Source organism: Harpia harpyja, chromosome 4 (assembly GCF_026419915.1).
Source record: "Harpia harpyja isolate bHarHar1 chromosome 4, bHarHar1 primary haplotype, whole genome shotgun sequence".
Taxonomy (NCBI): domain Eukaryota; kingdom Metazoa; phylum Chordata; class Aves; order Accipitriformes; family Accipitridae; genus Harpia; species Harpia harpyja.
In genome coordinates, this window is record NC_068943.1 from 5,351,998 (window position 1) to 5,370,967 (window position 18,970).

At 41.1% G+C, this 18,970-nt stretch overlaps 1 protein-coding gene across 7 annotated transcripts in view; it reads right to left on the minus strand.

The window, feature by feature from the left end:
- Positions 1 to 239: 239 nt before the first annotated feature.
- Positions 240 to 18,970, minus strand: part of FARP1 (FERM, ARH/RhoGEF and pleckstrin domain protein 1) — a 211,094-nt gene continuing 192,363 nt past the window's right edge. For 4 of the 7 annotated variants that reach the window (XM_052785743.1, XM_052785742.1, XM_052785741.1 and 1 more), the window contains exons 17-27: positions 18,883 to 18,964; positions 15,944 to 16,181; positions 13,473 to 13,603; positions 10,509 to 10,577; positions 8,547 to 8,636; positions 7,326 to 7,408; positions 6,848 to 6,960; positions 6,194 to 6,357; positions 3,624 to 3,731; positions 2,390 to 2,541; positions 240 to 1,237 (exon numbers count right to left, since the gene is read on the minus strand). In XM_052785743.1, the coding sequence (XP_052641703.1) occupies positions 1,156 to 1,237; positions 2,390 to 2,541; positions 3,624 to 3,731; positions 6,194 to 6,357; positions 6,848 to 6,960; positions 7,326 to 7,408; positions 8,547 to 8,636; positions 10,509 to 10,577; positions 13,473 to 13,603; positions 15,944 to 16,181; positions 18,883 to 18,964 (1,312 nt within the window). In that variant the 3' untranslated portion in view covers positions 240 to 1,155. Of the gene's footprint in view, positions 1,238 to 2,389; positions 2,542 to 3,623; positions 3,732 to 4,652; positions 4,790 to 6,193; positions 6,358 to 6,847; positions 6,961 to 7,325; positions 7,409 to 8,546; positions 8,637 to 10,508; positions 10,578 to 13,472; positions 13,604 to 15,943; positions 16,182 to 18,882; positions 18,965 to 18,970 lie in introns of those variants that run through there. The other 3 variants (XM_052785748.1, XM_052785744.1, XM_052785749.1) reach the window with 3 other exon arrangements.

An 18,970-nucleotide genomic window follows, 5' to 3' on the forward strand; every position in this document is an offset into this window, starting at 1 on the left:
GTTAGCGAAGGTCAAAGCCAGGCATACGAAATGGCTGTTTCTGCTGCTGGTTGTATCTGTCGCTCTCTGTGTACTGAGCACTGGGGGGGAGAGGGAGAGGCTGAAATTCCAACAAGAAGCTGAAAGTCCTGCTAAGATGTGTAGCAGGCAGGATGAAAACTTGGGGCTTCAGGTGTACCCCCAGCTTATAGCAATTTAGTTACCGAAACACTCTACAAATTAATCACAAAGAGCTGTGGTTCTTGTAGCATACAGGTTTTCTTTCAAGTTTGTAAAACAAAAAGCAGAATGTCACCACAGCCTTTAATTTCTTCTTGTACATACCATTCACAGTACATTAACAGCCCAAATAATATTGCACTGGATTATTTTAAAATTTTTTCATCTTGCAAGTAGTATTCACTTTTCAAAGCCAACAGATGAACAATTTGGTCAACTTGCACCAAGAAAATGGTTAGATAAGGATCCTATACTTTATTTATACCACATGGATTTGTAACCCCAAAGGGAAATGAGAACGAGCTGTAAACTGTTTCTTTGTTAAAGACAGAAAATTAGTAATTCCTTGCTGATTAAATGTAGAAAGACTGGGAAAAAAAATGAAATCTGAACGTTATCTCATTCCTGTGAGACTGCTTGCTGTATATATAATTATATTCTATACTGTGAAAGTCCATCTACATTTAAAAATTCAGCAGTCTACAGATTAACATGGTAAAAAAAAATAATATATTTTTATGAAAAGAGAAGAAATAGTGTTTGCCTCAGAGGAGAAAGTTTTCAGATTGTGAAGTCGTCTTTTTTTTTTTTTAGGTGCAATCCTTGAGGCAACAAAATGTCTTTTGGCATTTGGCACTCTAATAAGGACAATATTTTAATACTGGCACAAGCTAAAAACAGCACAGAATGACAAAATACAAGACATGAAACAAACTGCAGCCACTGGGATGATGGTAAGCTAGTTTGAACATACGGAGAACTTAAACAGTTTTGCTGAGGAATTGTGAAAGCTTCTGCAAAACCATACTTTTTTTTTTTTTTCTTTTCTTTTACCAAAGTGTAAGTTTTACTAAACTTGGAGGGAGAAAAGAGTTTCTAATGTCCTCTAGAAAATCAGCAGCTGCTGGACAATCAACACGGCGGCTTGTTTAGCTGTCAATAGGCGTGAGGCTCTTTGTGACTCAGAGCTCGAGTGCGTGAGGCAGAGCTGGTGGCACTTCGGATCACTTCCATCCATCTGTGAGGCACGAGGAGACACAGAAACAAAAGAACGATCAGTTCCTCAGAAAGCGCAGACTGTATCTTTCAAGAAATTCTATTAGTTGTACACAGTTTTATTGTCAGTGCCTACAGGAGCGTCTTGCTTGCTACTCTACTCCTAAGTCTATCTGAAGTCAAGAGGCTCCAGATCCAAATGACTGCCAAATGCATATATGAAGGGAGGTTTAGAGAGGATAAACACAGGGGACAGGACCCAAAATTCATGAACTTAGTAGTGGTTTTACTTGTTCTGCAGACACCAAATCTCTCCTTTTTTTTTTTTCTTTTTTTTTCTTTTTTCTTTTTTTTTCTGGATGGTCCAAGTGATGAGCAGTTGAGACCAAACTCTTAATTCTAGAGTGAAAAAATGTAATTTAGCTGCAGTTCCTACTTCTTTTTCCTAGAACTGAGAAAGGGCTTTTGTGTTTTTTCCTATTCTACTCCTTTATTTAATCACCTCTTTCCCACAATTTGCCTTGTTTATAGTTTTAGACTGCCATGGCTAATAATAGCTTTCTTCAATAAGAGAGGACATTAAGATTTTTGACGTGTTAATGCTTCATATAAAAGAGCTAAATTAGTTCCCAGTATGAACAATGTCAAACCACAATTTAGGAGGAGTAGTGCCTGTTTCCTAGTGTTCTCTGTGTCTGAAATTCAGTGGGAGGTGTAAAAGTTACATGTTGAAGTGGCATAAATACATAGTAAGAACAGCTGCTTCTGTGAAAAATTAGAATTTTGTTTCAGGTGTGGATTTTCTGTCCAGTTGTCCTAGAGGGAGTGAAGTTATTCTGAAAAGTCCTGGGATTTGTTTACGTGCTTCCTGAAGTCTGAGACATAGAGCTCCCCGTGCAGCCAGCCTGACCAATTTTGACCGGATAATTCCTGCACGTAACAGGTTGTGTAGTGATTACTATTACAGCTACCACATTATCAAAACCAACCCCTTGGTTTCTAGCATTATCGGGTTTAAAATGTCTTTTAAAATTTTAGAGGGTTCTTTCTCTAGTTGTGCTGCACTACTTGCCTGTATTACTGAATCAATTTACTAAATTTTGCATCTACTAACCTTGTTTGGAAAAATACCCTGGAATTTTACAAAATTCCCTCTCACAGAAGACTGACTTACCTTTCAAATGTGTATTCACTTTCAGCCCTGAAGTAGTACACGTGGGATTTGAAATGTAGCTTGAACACGTAATCTTTGTGAATGTTTTCAGATTCGGAAGGAATGGTAAGGGAATATCCCAATAAAGGAAGGCTGGCTAAAGGATGATTGTCCTGAAAAGAAATGATGGAAAATGCTGTGAGATCAAATGCCCTTAAGTAAAGAGAGCACATAAGTAAAATGGAAGATGGAAGATAGATACACACTCATTTAAAGGTCATCATCGTGTTTCTGCATGCACATGGAAAAAAATACCAGCTTTATGCAATCACAATGAACTTAATTGTCTGGTAGTTTCAGCTTGCCCATCTTTATAGATGCTTCTTGTAAGGGTCTGCTGCAGACTGATCCTATCAGGATTTCCTCATAAAGTTGTCTGAAATCTTGGACTTTCACTACTTTCAAATTAACGAACATAAAGCTCCATCATCTGACATTGGCAGAGCACCATGTATGTTCATCCCAGGCTTGCAAACACCTACTCCTTTAGAAATGTAGCAGCCACCCTGCAGCATGCATTGCTTAAGTCCTTTCATTTCATGGCATGGCATGTATGAACAAATCATTTCTTTATCGCACTTATGAGTAGAATATCCTACAATTCATTCTTTTCTTTAGTGCAAAAACCCTATTGTTAGGGATTTCTATAGCAGTGAAAGGACAACGTAGCAATTGGAATTATTTTGTGCTCAAACACAGAGATTCCAAAGTCCAACAGATTCTAGACAGAAAACCCCCTACTTTTGCAGTGGGATGTTTGCTCAGATGGATTAATCATTGGCCACTGTTCTCTCTTGTTTGACTTGTTTACCATTACTAATGCTTAAGTAAAATTTGTAAGTCACTATTAAATTTTTTATTGTAATAATCTCAGAATTTGTACAAGAGAAAACTCTTGTTTAAACTTGCACCACAATTTCTGAGCAGCAGTGATATCTGTTGTACTTTTTAGGGATAGGTACTGTGACTGTTCAAATTTTCAGGAAACAAGCACATGTTCCTCAATTGACAAGCGAGCAGATTGAGAACAGGCTCTGCCCCATGTTCCAGCAGCAGTAAAGGCTGCGTAGCCGTGACCAGCGCACACGCTTATCCCACCTACGCCATCTGTGACTGATGTCCGCTTTTATCTCTGCTACCGCTTTGAAAAAACAAAAGGTCTTCTCCAGCCACACACACTTGTGCAGTCTGTTACCTGGTGCGATTTATAGAAGAACATACAAAAGTTGGTGAACACCACCCAAAGCTTCTGCCACCCGTTGCTGTTTTTGAATTTTCTTAGGAGATTTCCAGACAGCTGGTTCTGAAACAGATCAAAAGTAGCCAAATAAAACAGTGAAAGGTACCTGCAGTTTAATTATCGTAAGAAAAATTATCTGTTTTTATCTGGTTGTATGTGACCTTGTTGTATGTGAAAATCTTTTGGTTGAATGGACGTACTTTCTTTTGCATTTTTCTACTACTAAGTAGTACTTCATGTAACGTTTTTTTGTTTGTAGCTGGGTACTTGCAAAAACTTCAGCCTACTACACTTTTTTTTTTAATTGAGGTGGCTTTCAGTAATATATTACTAAACATCAGTCTTGTTATCCTAGTCTGCCTTTGTTCTTTTAAAATGATACTTAAATTGAATAATGGAAACAGAAAGTCTGACATGAATTTGTGATGTAAAGGAAAGTTATGACATACTTTAGAATTGCAGATAGAGATTGAGTGCTCAGTACCCAGTGAGTTCACACGGTAACTTTTCAAAGATTTCAAAAGCAAGGACTGTTGATTTTATTCTTAGCTGGATTTTGGATATTTTAACAAAAACGAGGAGGAAGCTGTAACACAAGTACTTAACAGCTGGCAGTAGAAACCACTCTTCACCTAGTGAAGATGTGAAGTCCAGTATCATTGTGCCTTGCAAATGAAGGGGAGTTCTCAGTGAATTAGTAATTATTTCCCATTCCTTGTAAGGGCTCTCACCTAGATCAAAATAGCTGATTACATCATTCTCATTAAGTGATTAGCTTCTGCATTATATAATCTGTAAAGCTTAATAGTCAAAGTCTGGTGGTCCTGATGTATCTACTACAAATGAAATATTCTTGAAAACGTTTTGTTTTCACCAGTCTTGGATATACATTAAAGCCTTTGCTTTAAATCATCCCATTCTCTGATATCTGGACTGCTGCCTCCTTGCCCTAAATTACAGGTGTACTCCTTAATTTTCTGTTACCTCATTACTCTGGAGGATATCATAAAAGGACAGGCTTTGCATTCGGTACCAGCAGACATATGAAATGGAAACAGGCCGCTGATCACTGATCAGTCCAGCAGGTAGGGAAGTACAGTCACTGACAGAGAGAGGATCTTCTACCACGAGAGAGACAGAAAGGAGGGAGAGACACAAAGAAAATAAACGATAATGCTGAAGTGAGAGCCACCAACAGAATGATGTGAGCATGAGCATAACCTGCCACGCATGGAGCAGCAAGTGGAGCTGAAGATGTTTTCACAGAACAACGTATGTTTCCAGGGTGTGTTTGGTCTTCGCTGCTTTGCTTGCATTCATTTGAGGGATGGGAAGGAACAAAAACAAGGAAGAATGAGCACTGATCTCAGACCAAAAGATTTGCCTAACTAAATGTGTTAAGTGTTAAACCAGTGACTAATTCTAAGTTTTGTATCTATTTATAATAAGCCCCTGCTTATTCCCTAACTGCTTTAGGGAAAAATACAAGACCTTGTTCTGTGCTGAACTATTCCTCCCTTGCAGGATATAAGGGTATAAAGAGCAGAAAATCCACCTCCATGGGATCAAAATGAGGCTCTGTAGTTAGTGCTTTCTAGAACAGAATAATTTTCTTTGTCATATTTCAACAATAAACTCACCTTCTGTTTAAAAACAGAGGCAGTTACACAAACTATGAATACGGTCTGTCCTTGCATCTCTATGTTCTGCATCCATACATCTCTAGAGCCACGGTGGCCTGATGTCTGAGAGCTGCCTTGTGAGCGCAAGTCGACTCAGCTTTAAGATTCCTTTTACCATTTCATTGAGCATAAATTTCCATTTGATGAGGACTGTGACAAAGTACTCGGAGACTGTCTTGGGTGAAGGAAGAACTCCTAAGCAGGCTTACCACCTCATCCTAAAACCTACACTGGACTAGGCTTCTTTCATTTTAATCTTTGAAAAGTCAATGTCTGCATCTCGTCTGTTGAGTACACAATTAACAAATGTGTATCAAATTGGCTTAGCTGTGATCAGGGGGGAAAAAGGATTCTTATTTTGAGGTGGAAAATGCAAATAAAGAAAAAGCAGATGACACTGAGCAATGAGACAAGGTTCCAGAAAAGATGGCTAGGTAAAGAAAGTACGTTAGTAATACACATAATTAAAACTCTGGCTGCAGCAGCTAAAGACAATATCCTTTCAGCTCGAGCAATGACTTAATGCCTCTGTAACTGAAAGCATTAAGACAGTTTGACCTGCTTTAAATTTTAAAGGGCATCAGCGTTTTTTTGGACAGTTAATTCTATGAAAATTACTGCTCTAACTGATTTTACAAAGATGCACTAAGGGAGCAGATATGTGTTTCTTGACTGATGGTTTATGCCATCGTTTGAGGATCCGGGAGTCAGTTTAATAGGTGTGCCTGAAACTTCCCCAGAAGGAGACAATGGAATAGTGCACTTATTAATGAGGAGCAAAAAGGAAATTGTCATTCAAGAGCGAGTCGGGAGCTGCAGTTCAGATCGTTCTGAGGCAGATACCTCCACAGCAATACTAAAGTCGATCATTGAAACACTGGTATTTCTGTGCCAGCAGACGTGCACCGTAGTGTTGCCACGGTGTGGTGACTGACGTTCGAGTGAGGTGCGGGATGCACTGAGGTCGTCCTCAGATTCCTGGTCTACAGTAGTTTCATCAGGAGACTCTATGAAATGCAGGGAAAAAGCATCTTTCTTCCTCTATGCAACAACATATATAATTGGAAAAATTAAACAAATAAATTCTGTCCACAATATTGTGAACTAATTTTAAAACACACTTTTAGAAATAATTTTGTGCAGATGCTAAGTAGATTTTTTTTTTTTTTTTACATGTTTCTGCAAATGTTAGAACCAAAGACTAACTACCATGCTTTCTTGGTGCTTGTAATACCTTCCAAGGACAGGCACTGCCCAAATCTTGTTAAATAGTTCCTGGAATCATTACGCTTAAGTCACTTCTCTATTCAGTGAAATTTTCTGCTACCGTCAACAAGAACATTAAAATGGCACATATATAAATATATATGCATATATAAATCAACTTCAAATGTATCAGTTTGACCTGTGGCCAGCATTCTTCATGACTTTGCTTAGAAGCAGTCACCAATCATACTGACAAAAGTGAGTGAAACCTGGTCTCTAGCATTTACTTACTATTGTCAGGTGGGCTGCTAGCCAGTAACTCTGGGGCAGGGCCACTGCTTTTCTCTGCCAGGTCTATTGCCATCTGAATGTCCTCAGTCCATTTGTCCATTTCAGCACGGGTACTAAAAATGAAAATTCAGGTTTTGTTCACTTTCACACAGGCTGAAAGCAAACTCTAAGAAATAGTCACAAGCTGAGCTTACTTTTAATTTAAATAAATAAATAAAGACACAAGATGCTAGGTTTTTTTCCTAATAACTTAGTTTTCGTTCTGACTTGCACAATTGCCACTCTATTTTGTCCCATTCAACTATTCAACCATTATTATTTTTTTTTTCCCAGGTGGCTTTCACAAAAGAATATAGCTTTGAAATTGTTTTAGGAGCAAATCCAAACAAAATGATGCCTCTCTGCTTTTCTATCTGTCCCACTGTGAAAGCTGCACAGAAATACAGTTTATATGTGTCTGTTGTCTCCACTGAATTACCTTGCAGCAACAACGATGGACTGGTGTTGACCTCGTAGTGTTAGACAATGAGGAACGCCCCATTCCTCTTCACTTTCTTCTATCTGAGAGATAAAAGCCCAAATGCAGTCAGATTGCAGGAAGTACGTATTTCTTAAGGTGAAACAGCGAACTGAACAAGCTTTTACCATTGGGGAAAAGAAAACTAAGAGAAATGTTCACAAACAGCAATTTTGAGCTAGGTATTGAGAAAAAGATGGTGGCTTGCAAGCTGGAAAAACAATAAGTTCTGCAATAACCTCCTAAACCAAAAGCATGGCTTTGTCTGCTTTGTGTAAAAAAAAAAATAAAAAAAAAAAGAGGAAAACAGTGGTACTTTTATCAGAAGAGTGACTCATCATACAAAAGGATATGTTTATGGCTGGGAGTGCTGTGGACACTGCAGCATAACACAGTTCTGTTGTGAACAAGTCCACACCAAATGGACATCAATAATTGAGTAGATTCCTAGAAATGCTAGATAAAACTTGAAGCCTTGCAGGTGTTTAGAGAAATTCAGTTACTGTGGTAGTGATTATCTAACTCAATTCTCAGGAAAACAGTACGGAGCGGATACAAACCCATGAGAAGTTCCAATGAAAATAATGTGGGGAGAATGCAAGTCTTTTGAAACTAGCAAAAATATTTTTGAAATCATGTAAGAAGAGGTAACCAGGTGCGATTGGCTCAGATTGGCTGTTTTCCAGAGGAATTGCAACAGGAGCTCCAAATGACATATTGCTGCCAGTTTCCCACTACTTTGGCTCTAAGATACAGAGCTGAAAACATTAGGAAATGGGTTTTTTTATAGAAATTAGACTGTTGCTACTGTTTACTTGCCTTGCACAGTGTGTCTACAAGCAATTGGTGATGAATTACTTGTAAGAATCATGGCTAAATTTATGGTTTTAAAAAAATAAAGAACCCATCTCACGAGAAGTTTGCATTATGAGGAAGCTGCCCCCCAAAATGCCTTCCCCCCTCCCTTTTGCTATATAATCACCTTTGTGTAGAAGGCTGCATGAACACACGCCGAACCCAACACAGCCCCATCAGGCACTGTAGAACGTAACCACAGCTTCTCTGAATCAGAGAATAGCCCTTTGCTCCTGCTTTCACTCCACAAGAAACTCATCAAGCAATTAAGATGGGACCAGAAATGGCCATTTAAGCATGAATCCCTTAAGTTCTCACAGTACTTACTGTCATGCCATACAGTGGAAGATGCCCGTGGACTTTAAACTGATTCGATGCTGTCAGGCCTCTACTTGTGTACAACAAGATATCGTTGAACTAAAAAGCAAGAATAAGCATTATTAGAATGATGTTGGCATGTATGTATGTAGAAAAAAACCCATCAGAATGGTAAATACGGGAAAGTTAGCCAGTACTGGCTGACTATTTATATGGCAGTCCTAATGCATGAATCCAAAATACTGGCTTCCACAATACTCCAGCACCTAGTCTTAGCACCTGTTATTTTCCCTGCCTTCCTTTCCAGCTAGTCGCAGGCATGTTCCCACCATTTTCCACTGGATCTCTTCTGATGCCTTCTAATATTCCCTTTGTGATCTCTGGGTCAGAACTAACAAGCCACAATAGCAGTGAAACAAAGTAGTATGTTTCACACTCTGAAGCTATGCAAGGTAAGTGTGTTTCACCAATATTTGCTTCTGATTTGTGTGGAAAGATAAGCAAACAGGCCCGAGAGAGATGTGTCCAACTTTACAAAGTAAGTGGCTATCTTTTACTCCCCATATTCAGAAGGAAGCTGGGAGACCTGTTTTAAGGTTGATGGATTTAAGTTAGAAATATCAAGGTGAAGAGACCGAGTATCTCAATTTGTAGAGCTTCCTGCATGTAACACCAGTTGTCAAAAGCACATCAAATGCCTGCATTTTGTTGCCATAAAACGAATGGCGTATTTTCAATGTGCCACCTGAGTCAAAGGATGTTTTTCTCAAACCAGACAGATGCATCAAGAAAATCATCCTCTGTGGTGTGAAACAGAGCTCCCACCACAGACGTCTACAATCCAACAGCAATAATTCACGAAGCTGTATGGATCAGCCACTAGAGGGGGATTTAATTTTGCCAATGATTATACGTGTATTCGGAGTCCCAGAATACTGACCCAGAATTTTATCTCCAAAAAGATTCCAGTGCTTGAGACAGACCAAAGACTTCTTTGACAGCGTGAGCAACTGACCTGAGAGTCTAGTCTCAACTTTTTCATGTTCTATACAGGTATAATATCGAGGCATCATCTGGTAACAAGAATGGTGGTATACAAGAAAATATGCACCATATTTATAAGGCTTCCTCTTCAGTGCCTTTAAAGGCAGAGGATAATCCTACTCAAGTAGATTCAGTGGTTACACCTTTGGCTCATTTGAAAGATTAAATGTCAAACAACTTGTAAAACCTAGCACACTCACAAGCTTTTCTACACACCCACTGTCTTCACCTTTTGCAGACAAGAAGCCAAGGATACGTTCCTGCCATACTGCACTGACTCTTTAATGTTTTGCCCTGTAACACTGGACTAGAAAATCTATGCAGTCTGCAGGGCATCCCAGTGCCCCAGCACCAAGGGCTCAGCAGCAGCAGGATGGGGAGCTTGGGACGAAGTCAGCTGGCTGGGAAGAAGGAGAGAGGGGGAACCATCTGGTCGGCTCTTGTGGATCGGAGACCGAGTGGGATCACCGTAACCTGAAAATGCTGCGAGTGATGGTGGGAGGAGATAACCTTTCCTAGTGCAAGAGCTACAAAATGTACCTCCGGGTAAAGGCAGGTCTGTCAACATGCTGAGCACTCATGGGCTGAAACTGGATGGTTTGTGGAGAAACTTGGTTCTGTAATGTGTCCCGAGAGCGTTATGTGGATTATCGTTCATACCACCAGGAGTTATTCTTTATCCTCTTTTCTGGATATGATCACTAATCCTGGTGCCACTTTTCATTGTATAACAACTCTGCTTTTATTTAAGACAATGTGCTAGGAGGTATTATGATGTATTACATACATAATACAGGTGATGTATTATGTTAACTTAAATAAGGCTGTTTAAAAATACCGTAATTCACAATTCAAGTCTAACAGTACGTCTAATAGTTGCCTATAGTTACATTTTGTTATTTAAAGAAAAACTGTCTTCTTGCTTACCAGAAAGAACATCCGTTGCTGTAAACCTTTTCCAGACAACTTACTAAGACTACCCAGTCGAATGAACTCCTGTGGGAAACAAATACAAAACAAATACGTATCTTCTGCAAAAACGATGATGAGTTTTTATTATGCAAACATAAATATGACTACCTGGTCATAGGACTGACTTGCCTATCAGTCACCAAGACTTTTTATTTTCTTTATTAAATATGTTAAAAGTCTTATTTATGGGATAATTTCTTTCCATTTGTAACTGTCTTTAGGACAAACTCCTTCATAGTCTTTCTTTCATTTTAAGAAAATTCAGCTAAGCAAAATTTCTTTACCTAACATTGATTCCTTCAGAGAGCTCCCTCTTGCATCAGTTTTGAATGAGTATTTTTCATGGTACAAATGATGTAAAAACTAATGATAAGTTGGCCTGTGTGTTATTGGTTAGCCACTGGTAAGCTTCTGTTGTGCATATGGCATACATAGCTCTTCACTGAGATGTAAAATCAGCTACACAAATCAACATCACCATCAGCAGCAGTAAAAGAAGGAAATTTGTCTGGCAGTGTGAGTTATCCTAGTACCATCCATGTCATATAATACAGTACATTAATTCAGATCAAACTGTTTAAGAATGCTTAGGGATGGAATTAAAGGAAAAGGACCACATCTGAACCTTTCAAAATGCTTGACTTCCTGGGCTTACTGTGAACTATACCATAACTCACCCCTCCACTTATCTGAAATCCATGAAAATATCATTTTTCAGTCACTCCCTCGAGCTTCTGCCAAGAGGTTTATATTTATTTATTACAGTCTTTCTACGGCCATTCTACTCATAATGGTGCATGTAAAAGGCATATAAAGCATCAGAATCACCTGCAGCTTAGGAATAAACTGGCTAAGATTAATCTGTTCAGAGAGACACTCTGGTCGCTTTAGGGTTGCTGTGACATGTCCAGTCCCCCCACCTGCATCCCATAAGGGCTAAGGGGTGGAAAAAGTGACTAGAGGTGGTTATCCCTATATCACGGTACGCCCACATTACCAGAGAGGCCACTGGAAGCTGTTGCTGGCTACCAAAGAACATTAATCATAACTACTATTTTTACAGTACCACCTAACAGTCACTAGCAGGCTTAGCACCGCCATGGCAAGTGCTGTGCCAACACACGAATCAAGAGCTGCAGGTCATTGCAATCTGCAAGCGCAACTGACCACGGCATGTTTTAACATCCCACAGAGGAACCTGCTGCGTGGCGGCAGAGACCCCAGTCTGGGACGACGTGAAGAGGATGGCCACCTACAGCCTCTTTTAGGACAGCTGAATCACCGGCCTAACACGAGACTTCTCCTCTGGGACTTGGAGTTCACGTGAACCCAGCCGTGGGTGCCGGTGGCATTTGCCTCCCAGCCTGGCTTGCACAGGGGCAGGGACTTCAATTGGAGCCAGAAGAGCAGCTGGAAGCAGCAACATTTTGGGCATGTGCCAGAGCGTGGTGGCCGATGCTTTTTGCCTTGGCAGGCAAACAACCTCTGCCCCCCGTCTGCCTGTTTCTTGAACTTCCTAGGACAGGAAGACTGCTCTGTCTTTAAATAGAATAGGGTAGCAGGAACACCCGATGACAGCACTTAATTTCACGTGATAAGAGATGCACGGGCTGTGAAATGTCCCGAGGGGCTTGCCAAGGAAGTGAACGGTCTGTGGATCACTGGAAGGAGGTACGAGCCGTGGCGGCTGCTTGGGAGACAGGGAAGAGGCAAAGCGAGGGAGCGGGGAACAGCCACAAATCCAGAAATACCTCTGCTCGGCACTGCCTTCCCAATGGCACATCAACGCCAAACCCCTTTTTCTCAATGTTTGAATCCTTAAATGAAAAGTAGACCCTAGAGAGCTCAGCAAGCTGCCTCTGTGCCGCGACCCCGTCGTGGCACTAGACACGGCCACGGCGCGGCGAGCAGACCCCAGGCTGCGGCTCTCGCCGAGCGGTGGTCCAGCCGTCCTGCAGGAGTGCATCAGGGCTGGATGGCTGGGCTGCAGGGCAAGTTCAAGCACTGCCGTATTTGCAGTTCAATGCAAAACTCATCTTTTTTTCCAAGCTGTTTCCCAGAAATGCGTAAGGGGCGGGAATAGTCTAGCGATGCATTTTCCCCAGCATTTCAGTTGCCGCAAGTACTGTTTTTGTGTATTACAGACAAAAGTCAAGGAGTCAGTAAGAAATTACTTCAACAGACAACTCTCAAGTTTGCATGCACAGATACATGCACCTAGAAAAGTAAAAAAGGCTACAAATATTACACTGAGGCTCATTTATTCTGAATTAAACCTCCATTTTTAGAAAAGCATGACAATTAAGAAAGAGATGTTGGTATTTTTGTAACATTAAATCATTTTAAAAAATCCCAACATTAAAAGTGTTTACTTAAGGCAACACTGTCTCAAAAATTATTGGCTAATGTTACATGTAGACTAAAGAGACTGCTTGTCCCCAGGGCCATGAGTTTCAAAGCTAGGCATCGTGAAAGGGCTGAAGTGAAGGTCCTCCAGCACAAATGTCTTACTTTCCTTTAGCATCGACGGTTGGGGGGAAAAAAAAAAAAAAAAAAAAAAAAAAGGGCAGCAAGAAATGAGGAAATGTGCAACTGCTCAAGCTCTGAACACTGTGATAAATACATTTTTACTGCCTCTGTTGTAATAGATGTTTGGAATTGCCTACAACCGTCCAAATCTATACATAAGATAAACCTAATAAAATCAGTAAAAAGGTAGTAAAGATGATTGCCTCTTCCCACTTTAAAGGCTGCTGTTTTCTATGGTATTGTTGTGTATAAATTTGAATCGTTTTTGGTGAGAGAAGAAGGTTCATATGAGGAAAGGCAATTTCATAGCTGCTCCTAATAAACAGGTTTCTAAAACGTACCTAATGCTCTGAAATTGTATCAGACCTTGATCACAACTCTGCTACTTACCCTTCCTGGGATCACCAGATTGTCTATGCCTATCAAGTCTTTCTTGAGTTCATGCAGCTTCTGGAAGTTCTCCATCTTTATCATATTGCCATGGAGCTGAGCCACCATTTCAGAAATCTCAGCCAAAGCAGCTAGATGGACAAAACATAAAAAGCTTATTAAAAATGTACAAGAATGTTCAAAAAGAAAGATGGCTTTTGTCTGCAGCACCCAGCTTATGAGCATCACCCTTCTTGTGCTACCCTTCTCCTTCACAGTGTAAAGCTACTCAGGCAGACTAAAAACCACACAAACTCTGGACATCATCTTAGGGAGTGGAGGGGAGAGGGTGGAGTGTAATGAAGAAACAGTCTATTTCCTCAACCAAAAGTTTCCTCTATTTTAGCTACAGGAACTTTGTAGGAATACTCGAGTCAATTCAGAGCACCAATGAATGGGTTCTCCTAAAGGACTTAACTTCCTACATCTCCAATTAATCTAGGGATCTTCTCTATCCTTGAAAAAGAAAAAAAACAATTTTTCCCCCTGCCTGCAGCACACTGGGTCAGGTCCATATTTGAAAACACCAGGAAATGGCAGTGTCATTTATTGTACCATTTCAGATGTTAAACACAGTAATCTTGGGGTTTGTCCTCGGTCCCAGCAATGAGAGCAACTAAAAGGGCTGCATGTCACCGAGTCGCATCACGACTCTACTTCATTCTCTCCAAAGACACTACCAACAATGAGTGACTTAAGACCTGGGAGTGAATTTCCTAAGGAAAATCTCCATTGTCATAGGGGATTTTTGCTGTGTGAGGAAGGATCAGGTGGGATACAGGAGGAAGCAGGCACTACGAAGTCCCGTGCTGCGGCAGCAGAAGCCAAATCAAGTGCAGGCTGCTGCCGATCTGCTTTCCTTGTCTTTTTGCTGTGCCAAGAACGCAGTAAGTCGACTCAGAGAACTAAGCTGAAAATCACTTCACCACTTGATCTTTTCTGGGGGGCCAGCTCATGGACTGGCTCCCTGTGCCACCGTGTATGTAAGCACCAACCTTGGTACGCCTGAATGGACAGGCAGTCTCTGAATGGGCCAAACACACTGACTGACTTTAGTGCTAGAAGAGCAGTTACAGCCATTTCTGTTAAAAAAATACGGTCAAGGGAACAGTAACAGTGGTTCTTTCTTCCTTCTTACATCATTGCTCAGTGCACCGTTCATTCACCTGTTAGTGGCAGATCTGTGTTCTCTGCTGGGATTCACATCCACATCTCCCACTTTTTTTTTTGCTTCCTTTACGCTCTGACCTTTAACAAAAATCTGCAAACACCTTAGTAAGAGACAGATCCCAGAGTGATGGTGTCTCTGAGTCACACTGTCCTTCTCATGCTCTCTTATTTTCACCCCTGAATCCTGCGTTTGTATCCATTTCAAAAGTGGAGCAGGAATCAAACTTCGACAGCTGCTGCGCTCTCTGGGGAGGTGGGAATGGACACACCATCCTCATCATCTAGCCTTGGCTAACTAAAAGACGTGAAGGCACTACTCGCTGCGTTCCTTGAGATCATTCAGGCCGGAGCTACGTTTAGGCAAACATCCGTGTCACACAGCACTTCGGTGCCACAGACCTCTGTGGCATTTCCTATTGCTACAGGTCAAGTTACCTCCACATTTTGTGAATTGCCTGCCATGGGTGTCATCGCACGGCATCTAAGGGAACTTAGCCAGCTAACTCAGCTAAACCTTGCAGCTGGGAGCAGTCCTGCCAAGCGTTGCTCCCTGCCCAAGTCCTTCCGTGGATCTGCACCGAGTGCTAACTGTACAGATAACATGGTTATCCTTAAATGTAGACAGCTTACAATGGGGGTGGGGGAAGGGGGTAAGAAAGGAGGAAGACAAATCATCAGAAAGAAATAGCAGGCAGTGAGTTCAGACTACAGGAGGAAACTCTCTTTCACATTTGGAAAAAAAACCCCCATGTTGGCAACTTTGAGTTCCTGAAACAAATCGTGGAAATGGTAATAGAGCAAACAGTATGTCTGGAAAAGACGACAAATAAAGACAAAATAACCGCAGCCATACTGGGTCAGACCAAGGGTTCACCTGGGCCAATATTCTGTGTTCCTAGCGGATCTCTAGGGAAAGCTAGGAACAAGACAAGCACACATGGTGTGTTCCCTGTGCTCTCTCCCAACCTCCCAACTGTTTTCAGTTCAAGCGACTTCCTGAACTGCGTGTCATTTCTGTGTGTTTAATAACCCCCAGCAGATTTCTCTTCCAAGTATTTGTCCAGACTGCAGCATAATGTGTCTAAAAGAGCAACCTTAATCCTACCATTTCTGGTCTTCTGAGTGCTGGATTTTGCAAGTCAATCCTCTTTCAATCCTCCTCTTAAAAAATAAAGATTATTTTTTTTTTGTCCAGGTATGCACCTCTAATGGATTTGGATGCCATTCCCCCTCCAGAAATTGGTGTCTTTTCTCTTACTTACCTCTTGAATCCCTGAAGTCTATGTGGCTTGGTGGGTAGTGTTTGCAAAGCCTCTCCATTATCTGCTTGTAGTGCATAAGCCTGTGTAAAGGTCTGAGAAGGAAGGTATTGAGAGGCAAGTAGCAGACTTTCTGTAGCTCAAAATCTCTGCAAAAGGTCTCCAGCTTGCGAGAGTTCTTGATCCCGTTCTCCAACTCCATTAAAATCTCATTGTGCTTCCACAGGTGAATTGTCAGTTGCTTATATGCACAAAGAAAAGAGCATGTGGTAGAGCTCTTAGCAATCACTGTGAGACATGACTAAGCCCAGATCTATTCCAGTAAAAAATCCAACTAGCACAGCAGTTGAGATTTTGCAAACAAAATCACTGTACAACACATGGCTCTGATATTCACTTGAAAAGGAGAAATGGCATTACTCGTTTGAAGTACACCCCCCCATCCCCTCCGCATTCCCTGTAAAACAAAAGTACATGAGTAAACAAAACTAAGTCTCATATCAGTGAGAAATCCAAAGGCAAGGAGATGACATGAACATAGCTCATGCAAGTAGGTGCAACAGGGAGAGAGCCAGACAATGCAAATACAGAGCTAGGAAACAAAATGGGATTTTCTAAGAGGATGAAGGGATTTAGTTGCCGCAGCTCCCTTAGGTGCTTTTGGGGAACTGAGATGCAGGCAAATGGACTTCTAGCTTCTGCTCCCCTGTTATTAACGAGAAGTTGCATCTCCTGGGAATCCAAACAAACACAACAATAGAGGTGTTGTCCAACAGAAATGAGTATGTTAGAGTTCTTCATCCTTGGATTACCTCCTCTTCTCCTTAGTGCAGTCTCTAAGATGATCCCACTGGAAGCAGGGGAGTTATGCCCCAGCAAGTGAATGAAGTTTGCATGAAATACGTAACTTCATTTAGGTCTCAGTATCACAGACATTCACGAGTCCCATTTTAAACAATTCAGCAGTATTTTTTCGAACAATTAACACAGGGGTTTCATTTGTGTTTTGCAAAAGGTAAACTGGTTCTTCAGGATGCACAGAGCTTCTCTGAGCAGCCAAATAAAATCTCCCAGTAAATGGCAGAATATTAACCAGCAACAAAAACAAACTGAATGCTTATGTTCAATGGACTTGAGAAGACAAGTTTGGCTTAATGTAAAGCTTGTGCTTTTTGACACATTTCCAATCAATTCCCTCTCTCCTGTGATTTGTGACATCTTTACCAGAAACATACCTTCCCTACAGCCAAGCCGCTTCCTCCATACCCTGCATATTCATTTTCCAGGCCTGTAATTCAGGCAAAGATACTGCAGACCCTCTGGACTACTACAGAGGCTGCCCATTAATTACTTGCTCTTAATTTCTTTCCTATGTTAATTAAACAAGGAGTGTCAGTTTCCAGGTCTTTTATCTCGGGATAAATATGTAGAGTTTTAACTAACTCCATTGTTTCCTGTGCAGTTCTTAAAGGCAAGCTGGGTTTTGCCTCTTCCTCCACATATATGTGCTTATCAGTGGTGGCGGATCTCAAAGCACATGAAGGAAATCCTCTAACGGGCAAGGGAGAATGGCAAAGGTGAAAGCACACTGACAGGTCTAAGTTACAGTGAGGACTGCACCCTGCCTTTAGACTAGTGCCACAGAAGGACCTCCAGACAGTGAAGGACAGACAATTTAATGCTGCAAGGTACCAAGAGCAGAAACAGTCTGTCGGAAGCTCTCTGGGATTCCAAAAACTGTTTGTGAAAAGGTGCACACTTCTTGAGAGCAGGGATGGAGGTAGAAGAATGCCCTCTGTGTTTCTTCCAACACATCTGGATTGTGTCTTGAGAGGAAAAAGGAGTTCCTGCTAAGTACACTGGAGAAAGGGTAAGGCTGCCTTATTGGTGACAAAGCTGTCTATGTTGGGGATTGTAAATCAAGATTTGTACATTCTCTATTTCTGATTTGCTGTATAATCACTTGCATGTCACTTAACCTCTCTTCACCTCTCTCTGTCCTTCTGAAAGATAAGCCTAGTACTAACTAACGTCTCAGGAGAGCTATAAAGATTAAACTGCCCTTTCCTCCAGCCAAGGACTCAAGGCTGCTCCATTTACTGCTCCAGAACGCCCAAGTGGCAGTCACCAAGGAAAGATCTATTGGATAGTTTCGAAAGCACTTTTGAGATCCACATGCCGAAGGTGCAGTGCCATGTTTTGCCACACACTGACCTGGATGCATAGCTACATTATAATAAAGTGAGCTGTCTGTTATCCATCCGTACTATAAAAGTCCGTAGGGTTTTCACAGGCTCCCATGCCTGCCTTCCATGCTGTTTGTTCAGTAACACAGAGCATCAGAAATACTACTCCGGCCAGACTAAGAACAGATGCAAAGTCTGCTGAACATTACACCTAGATTTACAGTTCATACATGTATTTTTGCTTTTAGCTTTAAAGGGATCAAAGGCAATTATTGGCATTTATTCAAAACCCTTTCATCTAACTTGGCACCGTAGCGCACAATATAAGTTTCTCAAATCAAAGCAATATCCAGGTTATGGTCACTATGCCTGCAATATCCTAACACTTATATTTGCATGAACAAGTAGGCACGCTCGGTGTTTGAACAGTCTCTTCAGCCATAGATATTCCAATGTTTTGCCTTCTTATTTGAAAGAAAAAAGAACTGGAAATGAAATGTTCCTGAACTTTTGTGTTCGTTGTTCCTATATTTGGAGAGTGGACTGAGGAAAGGGGCTGGGCAATTTCAAATCAGCTTGCAATTCTGAAATCTCAGGGCTCACCAAACGCTTGCTACTTCATCAAAGGAAACTTCTATAGCATAAGCCTTGATTACAATTGGCAAAAAACACCACAAGAGGCAACATCATATGAAAATGAAAAGCGTGCTAATGTTAATCCTTGTCAAAGCTTAATAGTTAGAGGATCATTCCTACCTTCATACTCTGAATGTTCTTTAGCATAACGTCTCCGATTCTTTGGTAATCTCCTTTAATGTGAGCATTAGAGCGGCCTTCCCTGTCA